The 10949-nt window shown below is 47.1% G+C and overlaps 1 protein-coding gene across 3 annotated transcripts; it reads right to left on the bottom strand.

Moving 5' to 3' along the window:
• On the bottom strand, positions 1–10679 carry ndnf (neuron-derived neurotrophic factor). Of its 3 annotated transcripts, XM_080011970.1 has the most exons (6): positions 10389–10679; positions 10207–10246; positions 9558–9683; positions 4412–4615; positions 3784–3908; positions 1–2548 (listed from the first exon to the last, which is right to left on the bottom strand). In XM_080011970.1, the coding sequence occupies exons 4-6, from the start codon at positions 4612–4614 to the stop codon at positions 1152–1154; spliced, it is 1725 nt and encodes a 574-aa protein (XP_079868096.1). In that variant the 5' UTR covers position 4615; positions 9558–9683; positions 10207–10246; positions 10389–10679; the 3' UTR covers positions 1–1151. The 3 variants fall into 3 exon arrangements, with proteins under 3 accessions (XP_079868096.1, XP_079868095.1, XP_079868097.1); XM_080011969.1 differs by having other exon boundaries at positions 10207–10679; XM_080011971.1 differs by lacking the exon at positions 9558–9683.
• Between the last annotated feature and the right edge of the window lie 270 nt (positions 10680–10949).

Below are 10949 nucleotides of genomic sequence, written 5' to 3'. Positions count from 1 at the left end.
GATTTTTTTTATTTAAAGTGTACATATGTGAGACACTGGTTTCATTTCAGACACTATTATAACAGAGGGTCTATGTTCTAGTGGCACGGAGCTTAGGCACTACTTTCGAGAACATTTGACACTTGGTATATCAAGTCTTTTTAAAGCCATTTATAAACATTCCAAAGAATAATCCTTCAGTCCTCAGAGTCTAATCTTCACAAGTCATTCCCAGGATCAAGTTATCATTTCAAACCCCGAAGAGTATCAAGTTCTGCTTGCGCGAATGTAATTTATGTATCTGAATCTGCTCAACACACTATGCAGTGTGCACCTTCATCTTGGAGTCATGGCCGCAAATGTGACCGCCAGGCAAAAGAACACGACACCCAGGGTGACACAGGGATTACTCGTTCTATATTTAGTGTTTATGTACATGAATATTGGCAGGACAACTCTGTACATGTGACACACACAGTGATACAGTGATAATACACAGACCTCCAGCACAGAACACATTTACAGACGGGCTCTAGAGCAAACACTGGCTGAGATACACAAAAGGAATGTCTCAACTACGACAATTTCCTTATAGAACTGGAATTTCCTCATCGCAGTTATCATCATCATCATCATCATCATCATCATCATCATCAATAAAAACAATCAAAAAAGAGGCAAAAAGTATAAAATAATTTAAATCTCTCCTAAAACATGTACTGAATATGCAGTGAGGGAACTATACAAAGCTGGAAGCTACTGTATCTCCGTAAGTCGACCTGAACTAAAACCGGGGACAAACAAATATGAGAGACAGAAGCAGACGTCATGCAGCGACAAAGAAACGTGGGGGGGGGGGGGGGGGGGGAAGAAAAGTTATCTTCTTCGAGGTTCTGCCTCCCCAACGGCGATGGGGGTGCGGAGAACCTACACCTGGCCTCAAAGCGCCTCTCGAAACAGGTCAGCCAGACGTGCCACGATGAAAGGTAAACATAAATATACAGGTTGATATTTCTCTCTACAAACAGTTCAGTCTCTGCCACAGGCCCATCAGCTGTGTGAGTAGTCAGTCTGTATACACTCCTTAGTAGGATATCACTTAGAGTTAAATAAACTTATTTAATATATATATATATATATATTTATAATAGATTTATTCTGTGCAGAGTCCTTTAGCAGTATTTCCTTGTTTTCACTAATTTGCTCTGGTATTTCACTGAGTGACCGCTGTGGCCCACCACGTAAACGTCCAGCAGGTACGTCTTCCCTGGCTCCAGACCCGTGATGGTTTCCGTGGTAACAGCCTTCTGCAGGTTCGGGCTGTGGAAGTACTTGCAGAGGACCTTATCTGATTTCCTGCGGGTCTCGGGACCGGCGCACTGGTTCTGTTCGCGCCGGCGCTGCTCCTCGCCGTACGTCTCCGCCACCTCCTTGCGGTAAACGCAGTACTTGTTGCGGTCCTGAGTGCCCAGCCAGGCGATGGTGGCGGAGGAGCACGTGCGCAGCTTGTCGAAGGCCTTAATGCGCGTGTCCTCGGGGAGGGAGGGGAAGGGCTGCTTGCTGCTGGGGCGGGTGGTGGCCAGCAGCTTCAGGGTGGAGGCGCCCTTCCTGCTGCCCCGCAGGCGGATCAGGTACTTGGCCTTGGGCTTCCCCCGGAGCTGGAACTGCCGGACCCCCTCCACATTCTGCGAGAGCACCAGCTTTCCGTCGCGCCTCACTTGCACCTGCACGGCGTCCAGACACGTGTGGACGAACAACGTGACCCTCTGGTGAGATGAGACCGGGGCGAAACGCAGAAACTTGCTGCCTTTCCTCTTGATGAAGACGTCGGACACTTTGCCATCCTTTAGCTCCACTGTCTTCTGCCGAGCTTCCTCTTTGGTGCGAGCAAACGTGCCCACGTACGCTGTGCTGGTGTTGGTGGCGGAATTGACAGCAAACACGTCAAAGTAGTACTGTGTGTCTGGCTTCAGGTCTGACACGGTGAAGATGTTCTTATTGCCGATGCACACTTTCAAAATGTCTGAAGCTTTGGGCTTGGCCGTGTAGGACCGTGAAATCTTGTTACTTGTGAGGCCTCGGTCCTTGCCAAACTCATTGTCGGAGGGGACAAAGCCAAAGTGGGCAAAGTCGAACGGGCTGAAGTCCCTGCCAGGCTTGGGAGCGAACATGAAGGCGTCGTCAGCGTTCATCTTAGCCTCAGCCGCACACATGCTCTTGAAGTTGTGCTCCTTGTTGATCACTACACAGTACTGGACAGGCTGACCCATCAAAAAGCCTGTGGGTGTGGGCTTCCAAGCCAAGGTCACCGTGGTGCGGCCCAGCGCCGTCACATCTACGCGAGGGTCATACGGGAGTTCTGGGTAGGGCTGGTCGGATTCTGGTGTGGTGGTGGCGTACACTTTGAAGTTGCTGTCTTTCTCTGTGGACAGCATCTCTAGCTGGTAGAGGCCAGAGGGAGTGCTGGTGGCCACGTAAGACTCCACATCGTTTCCCTTGTAGGTGAAGAGCTCTGTCCCCTCTTCCACCGTCACCTGCTGCTTCTGCTGGTCCAGGGGTTCGGGTTGTCCTGCAGAACAAACAGACACAACATGAGCTCTTCTCAAAACACCCCATCCAGACAGGCCAACATTAAGACATCCGATGCAGTCACCCTTTTAGCAAATGTTTCCACTATTATCATTAAGCTGAGTTAAAAAAATTTGAATGTGCTTAAAACTACTGTGTTGTTGCCGGTGAAGTCACGGTAAAGGTCCTTAAACCTTTACAGATAATTAGCCTGTCACCAGCCAGCGGCCATGTTTTCTCTGTAAACATCCTCAGAGATCACAGGCCGGTATTCAGCAGCTCTTCCATGGGAAGCCGTGCTACAAAGCGGCGCCTTGTAGCCTCCGAACAAGGAAAGGAGTCAAAGATCTCACTTAAGCTGAGCAAGAAACCATAATATTATGTCTTCAAGCAGCTCAGTGGTGTACTAAAAAGTAAGGGTCATCTGCTGCCACTTGAGGCATTTCCCAAAAAGAAGGGCCGATGCAAGAAGTGGCAGGAATGACATGGATTTTTTGAAATTAGAAGTTGAACCATCATTCCAGCGATGTGATGTCATGCTCTCAGCGTTAATCAACATAAGTCCATTGTCTAAATTTCCACTTTTTTTTTCTATTGGTGGTGAATTCCTTTCACCTGATGTAATGTGCATGATTAAATATTCTGAACGCAGACATGTTTTTATTTCTCTTGCTCTCTCTCTCTCTCTCTCTCTCTCTCTCTCTCACACACACACACACACACACACGCACTCTCACACACACACACACACCTGGACATTCAAGTGGATTCAAATATATAAATTTATGCTCACATTACACATGTGAGTCCAACACCTTTTTTGATCTTCCATGATTGGCTCTGAGCTTTTGAGTTAAAAGGACAATCTCCAGATGGACAATGGTCGTTGGAGGTTTTATTTGAAAACTTTTGAAGAGAGAAAGAATGAAAGAAAGAAAGAAAGAAAGAAGGAAAGAAAGAAACTAGAAATAGCAGCAGGGATCACTTTAGGCACTCTCCAGAATGTGTTTGATTTGCCAGCGGGCGGTGCACCTTTCTCTAAGATTATAGACGTGGCTTTGGTCTAGGTCAGACACCATAACTGGTCAGACGAGACACCACGACTGAGTTAATTAAAACCCACTCAAACACAAAGCCTAACATCACAGCGTTGGTTAATTATGTGTCTGTGGGATGGAGATATTTCTGCCCAAACGTGTGATTAACCTCGTCCCACTGCTTCCTGACGCTATGTACCTGATCCCTCTCCGCTGGCCTCCTCCGGCAGCTCCTGCAGGGTGAGCTTCCACTCCAGGGGGGCGTCGCAGGGCGTGACGGTGACAGAAAGGGGCGTGTTGTCCTCCTCCACCACAAAATAGTACCTGCAAAATTCACAGGTTAAGGATACGATACTTCGGGGTTTTGTTTTGTTTTTTTACTCAAAGTCGTAATTAAGCTGAGAGATGATGTATGGCAGGGAGCTTGAGAAGTGTGTCTGAGCATATTGGACCTGACCTTGTTCTCTATCTCTCTCTCTCTCTCTCTCTCTCTCTCTCTCTCTCTCTCTGTCTCATTTTGATGCTCAATTACACGACATGACTTTCTCATTAATTATTTAATCCCACATCATCATCGGAGTTCATGTTACAAGGGAAGCGTCTGATGTTTCCCATCCGCTTGCTTTGTTGTGGCCATTAACGGTTTTAATCTTAGAGAGGAGGCTCACGGCTGAGTCAGCAGAACTGCAAAGGACAAACGACTCGCATCGCCCATGCAGAGATAAGAGTACATACCGATAACACCTACCACACAGCTGCAGTTTAAATAACAAGGTTATAACAATCATCCATGACAATGACTGGCCTGGGTGGGGACATCACTGTACCTCTTGGGGGTGTCTCTGAACAGGTAGCCGCTGATTTCGGCTCCGTCAGGTATCACGGACGAGTCGTGGAACAAGGTCTTGTCTCTGATCTGCATCTGGAACAGACCTTCGTCCCGCGTGGGAAGCTTCTGGGCCACGGCCCCCAGTCCAAGCAGCACCGCCAGGAACACGCCCCAGCTCCCGGGGCTTTTACTCTGCCTCATCCTACGACACAAAGAAAAAGGGCTTGAGGATCACAGCAAAAGGATGATGCCACCAAAGAGTCTGAGAGTCGGGCAATGTATTTTCACTGTTTGTCTTTAGGTACGAGGTTCCAATGTTTTGCATTGCCACAGGCGTGTAGACTTGTAGATATTTCCCTTTTTTTACACTCCAGATTCATTCATGTTCTTTACATTTCATTTGACGTCAACTTTCTTTTACTTTGTTATTTTTTCTCTTTGCATCTTCCTCGAGTTTGTTCAAACACGTTCACTCGCGGCGCTGTTTTACATTTAGCTACAAGTTGAATTGAATTATCTGAGAACCCGAGGGTGGCAATACCAACGATTCCCCTTGAAGCCGGACTGAGCGAAAATGTGAGGGACAGGAAAAATAAGGGGAAACCCTTCGGGCGGCAGAACGGAAGGTCAGACGTGGCAAAATTGTGGAGGAGTGAAGACGTCTCCCAAGGGTCGGACACATTAAGAGTTGAAGGAGGAAGAGGCCGCTTAAAGAGATTGGCTCTGAGCTGGAGGCGACCATAACGTTCAGTGGAAAAGCTTGATGAAAATGTTGAGCACAGCGATCCAGGGGTGTAGGATGTGGCTGGGGACGTACGGGGAGCGGATGAACATAGCTGAGAGCCTCTCACATATCCCCTGTCTATTGATCTGGCTACATTGATTGCAGCTGATGGGAAAGCTAAATCCCTGGTGATTTAATCAGCGTAATGATGGCAGATTAGCCAGATACTTTACTGCCATTTACTGCAAGTGAGAGGGTGTCCTTTTAATGACCCCTCTCTTTTCCCTCCTCTCCCCTTCTTCTTTCACTTTCTTTTCATCCCTCTGTGAACCTTTCTCCCTTCAACAAATACAACTAATCTCTTTCTCGTTCGCACATGTGCACATAGAGCACATGTCCCTCCCTTTTCCCTATCTCGCTTGTCGAAACATATTCCCTCCTGCCTCGCCCACCCTCTCCACAGCGTAGATCAGTAGAAGCAGGGACACCGCCGGGCGTACCTTGGCGCTGCAAACACAGCTCCTCCGCCGCGTTATCTCTCTCCTTTAAAACACAAGCCAGAGCAAAGCCCTCGATGGCCCCTGTCGGTGTCTCCGTCTCCTCCGTTTGTCTGAGACCCGGGCCAGACTTCAGAGAGCGGAAGAAGGAGCCGTGTAAGTGTCGCTTTGAGGTTTGCCTCACGGGGAGAGGGGAGATCCTTATCTCCCCTCGCTCGTCTCGTTCCACTTCAGAAGCGTGTCGGCCGGAACAAAGGCACGTTTATTAATACCGGGGACGGTTCAGAGGTGGCGAGAGCAGAGCTGTTTCAGGGGCCGTCCGTCATTCCACCCGCTGCTTCATCGTGCCCGCGCAAGGTCGCCGCCGCATGGGACGTCATCGCCGCAAATCGACGAATCTGTGATTGCTCATGCCCGAGGAGGTTCATCACCCTGGTTTTTAACAGGATGCTTTGAGTGTGGTACCTATGTCTCCAACGTGGGAAAAGTTTCCTTGACACGTGATTTGACTGATTTAAAATCAAAACAGATCCACAAGCACTAAATGTTGGGTTTCGCTGAGTCGAGGAGCGAAAGATGACACCTCCATAATTAGCCCCATTGAGTCTGTTGGTGTCTGATTGTTGTGGTCATGTGGACCAGCGCACAGTCAATACAATCGTACAGCCTCCAACGGTTCTGCTTGTATATGCAATGCCGCCACCGTTCCCGTGACACAGAGTTCCCTTACCAAAATAAAACATCAAAAAAGCTACATCTGGAACAAATAAAGCCTAATGTTTAATTAGAATGAAAGCAGAATGTACGATCGTAATTTGGGGGGAGGATAATTTTAAGGCAAGGTCGCCCGCAATCGTGTCAACTTTGTTTTGCTGCTGGTTTTTATTTATTTATTTCAACATTTGCTTCTGCCTCAGTCTGAGCATACCGGCAAAAAAATGTTTTAACATGCCAAACTGTGGTCAACAGAGTTCTATGTCGTGGGGTCACCGGCAAAATGCTGCCATTTAGAAAGAATTTCAGCGATGGAGGAAATGATCTTATTCCTTTCCTGGCTGTCATATAAAATGTCTAGACCATCAATCAATTACAAAAAAGCCCAAAAATCATACTTCAACATTCCAAGGTATATCGCTCTAAAAGCATTGACAAATTGCCTGGATCCTCTAAATTTTCTCATAAAACTTGCTCAAGTGTAATTACAATTTAGTAATCAAACAAAATCTTCATAATGCTGATGGCTGAATGGCCTCCCATTATCTCACTTTCTACAATAATAACTTTGTATCCAGGGCCATTACAGGCCAAATTGAAGATTACACTATGTAAGAAGCCAAAAACACAAAGTTCAAACTGTGTCCTCACATGTCAACAGATGGCCGCAATTTCTCAGTGACATTTATCAACTGGCCAATTCGAATCATCGGCGTTTCTATTTATGACGGGATTAAAGCCAAATAAACAATACAACACCTAACAGCGGCTATTTCCAACCACATGGATCAAAAGTGTAATGACAATTAACATCACACAAGTCTATTACAGTGGAAAGAGTGGAGGTCAGGGTGTCTGCTCTCAATGTGTGCATGAAAGCAGAATGTGTGTCTGTGTGTGTAGGTTTGCGTTTGTGCTTGGTGCCGTACTTCCAGCAGCCTATGTCCAATAAGGAAGGCCCTGATTATAAGCACATGGACACCATGTATGGAGATGCTTCAAACTCATGTATGTACGGCACAGCAGCTCACCAGACCGCTGATCCACCGGTCTAAACCCACCATCAGCAGAAAACGTGTGTGCACGTACGTGCCCGCGCATTGATGAGCGAGCACCGAACCACCCCCGTGACCTACCCTCTCTCCCCTTCACTTTATTCAACCAGGTTCTCCCCTTCCCTCCAGTTCCTTGTCAGGACGGATAAGCCTCCTGCCCACTGCCACATGGAGCTCATTAGCCGAACGGGAGGGAATAAAAGACACTTTAATTTCAACACAAATAAAGAGACATTTCGGATTCCACCCAACAAGACGCCTGGCGGGGCTCGCAGGACCTGGAGCCTGTGTGTGTTTTCTTAAAGGGGCTCTGCAGGCAGATTTACGGTGGGCCTTCAGCAGCGAGCTCCATCATTGCTGTCACTTCAGGGCCAACATGGGGATTAGAACGAGCGGAGGATATGGGGCCGGGAGCCAAGGATGGAACCACACAGGACCCAGACCTATTCTTCAGGCGGGCCAAACCCAGGCAGGTCTGATGCTCTTGGAGAGCCTAACAGCTTATTAATGAATTGGTAGAGACTGTGGTATGGGCTCTGGTCCAAGAGAGGAGATTTTTCCTGTTGTGTTATGTGCTTGTGTGTGTGTGTGTGTGTGTGTGTGTGTGTGTGTGTGTGTGTGTGTGTGTGTGTGTGTGTGTGTGTGTGTGTGTGTGTGTGTGTGTGTGTGTGTGTGTGTGTCCAAACCATCAAATTCCTCGGCTCTAGACTGTGTATGGGACAATATCATCACTCAGGACCTGTCTCCACGCCATAGCCAACATCACTCACAGTTTCAGTTTCTGAGCTGTCCACGTCAAGCAACCACAGAAACATGTTGGCACAATAACCCCACGAAAAGGGGGAGCTCTATTTTAACCCCCGGTCCCCGACTCGGCTTTACGGTCCATCTACCGGAGCCTGAATTTAGCACTGCATCCTGGAATGTTCCTCGGAGGAGAGGGTCGGGTCGCAGGGGCAACTTTCTATTAGTGCAGTACAAATGAGCCATTCAAATGAGGAGGTGGGGGTGTGGGGGGAAAGTAGGCTGGTGGTGGTGGGGGGGGGGGGGGGGGCACATCTGACTGATGTGCTGTCCATTGCTGTCATTGTGACTGAGAGAGTGAGCGCAGATCAGGAGACACAACGCCCCATGGGAACGTCATCCACCCCACCGCCCATCATCAAGGATAAGAGCATAGAGGAGCATCGTGGGAAATAGTCAGCCCTGATGGGTTAAGGTCCACTCAGGAGCTATGCGGTATAAGAGCACCGCCTCGACATGTGTCCGTCCAAAAGAGCAGAGAGAGGCTCTGCGAAGTAAATGTACTGAATGTACTTGACTCAAGAGCGAGATCCAGCGTGAGGATGATTTGAGAAAACTTGTCACCGTGTCCCTAATCTTCCTTCAATGACTCTGGATGTGACATCCAGTGTTGGATAAAGGCCGGCGTGGAGGAGACTGTATATACACTGCAGCCCTGTCACTTCTCTAGCTATAGCAACACTGGCGGAATTCTTTCAGGCCAGAGTTTTCATATGCAAATCACAGTTTAGTTACGGTATGCGACGCAGACCTTCTCATTTTAAGACTTTTGTTCATGATTCATTCTCCCCAAGAAAGTAGAAAGGAGGGCAATGTGGCTTCACCCCCGCCACGAACGGTTATTCAAATCCCCCATTCCGAGTCTGTTTTAGGTACTCTGAGATTAAGGGGAAAACATGGCTCTCCCCATGGACTGGATGAGACATTTCAAGATATAACCTTACTTACTTTGCAACTTCCGCTTTACTACAGATTAATGTTTGGTTGCTTGGGTCCTAGAATAGATGAGAAATTGAATAGTTTGCTGTAGATGTTAAATGTGTGTCAGCTGATATAAATGTTGGATTGAGTGACTGATTGATTGATTCACTGATTGACTGTTTGTTTGATTGATTGATTTAATTTTCAGTCTTTCATGCATGTAAGAAAGAGGAAATTTAAAAAATGAAAGAAAACAAAACGTTCAGCAAATTCTTGACACAGAATAAACAACTAAAAAAATAAACCTATATTTTCTGCTACCCTCATTCTATAGACTCCCAATTTAATAAATTAATTGTTATTATGTATACGCAGTAATATATGAATAAGTCATAAATAGAAGTAGAGGAGGGAGAAGTTGGACATTACCCCAGTTTATGGTTCTTGCAGGTGCATAAAGCGGGACAAGAAGAAACCAAGTCCTCCGGGAACCTTTTCACTTTCTGCAACAGTCCAGAGGGTGGGTTTGGAGAACTGGCTGATGATCTGTCACCCCTGGGAGCATGGGAACGCTTTTCAGCAAAGTTCATCACTTTGAGCGGACTTCCAACAACGTGCGCTTTTTTTTTTTTTTATTGTGAAACGCAAACTAACCCAGACGAAAGGAGCGCGCAGTGGGTCCCAGCGCGTCCCAGCGCGGAGCGGCTGCTCGTAACGCGTTCGAAACGTTGAAACTTCCCGGAGTTGGTGAACCGCAAAACCCTCTAATTCACTTATTTCTGGCAAGACGTATCAAAGAGGGGGTTTTCTTTCTTTCTTTCTTTCATCCAAGTCTTATTCTGATTTCATTTCGAAGCCGTTTGAAGTGGATACCATAGCCTAGTACAATTTAAAAGTTGAACAAAGAAAGAGATAAAAACGAATTTTGCGTCAGCATCCAGCGAATTGGAAGACGTAACTTTGCTGAAAGTGCACCGGAGGCTGCGGCCAGTGGCACAGGAGAGATAACACAGGAGGAAGACACAAGAGACCCAAAACAAAACAAAAAGTAGATCATGGATTAAAAAGGCACTCTTACCTTTCAGATTTGGGGAAGGGACGAAACACTTGCTCTCGCACTGTTGTGATGGCGTCACCGCAGAGAAGGTAAAAATAATAAAATAAAAATAATAATAATAATAATAATAATAATTTAAAAATAATAATAATAATAATAATAATAATAATTTAAAAAAAATAATAAAAAATGATAACAATTACCCTGCGACAAAGATTTAAACAAAATCTAACTCGAACTACAGGAAAATAAAAATAAAAGAGTTGTCTTCTTCAGAGTCCAATAGTTTCCTCACTTCGGGTCTGGAGTTGGAACGTGGGGATCATGTGGATCCTCGGTCTCTGGAAGTGTGTGTGTGTGTGTGTTTGTGTGTGTGTGTGTGTGTGTGTGTGTGTGTGTGTGTGTGTGTGCGTGTCTGTGTGTGTGTGTGTGTGTGTGTGCGTGCGTGTGTGCGTGCGTGTGTGTTGTGTGCGCGCGTGTGAGCGTGTGTGTGTGCGCAGTGTGGATCCTGTGCGTGCACTGAGTGGGATCCTGGCGCTGGCTGCGTCCCTCCCCTAGTCCCCTGCCGAGCTGCTGCTATTGAAACCTCCACAGGATTGGAGGCAAAACTAAACTGGTGCAAACTTCTTCCTCCCTGCGCTCTCTGTGGGGAGAGTCAAGAGACACAGCCTCCCAACTCCGTGGATCCAGCCCACTCAGCCCACAGCCCAGAGAGAGAGAGAGAGAGAGAGAGAGAGAGAGAGAGAGAGAGAGAACAGAGCCTA

Source organism: Zeus faber, assembly GCF_960531495.2.
Source record: "Zeus faber genome assembly, chromosome: 1".
NCBI lineage: Eukaryota > Metazoa > Chordata > Actinopteri > Zeiformes > Zeidae > Zeus > Zeus faber.
Note: the sequence above shows the minus strand (reverse complement) of the source record. Positions and strands in the feature narration are given on the sequence as shown.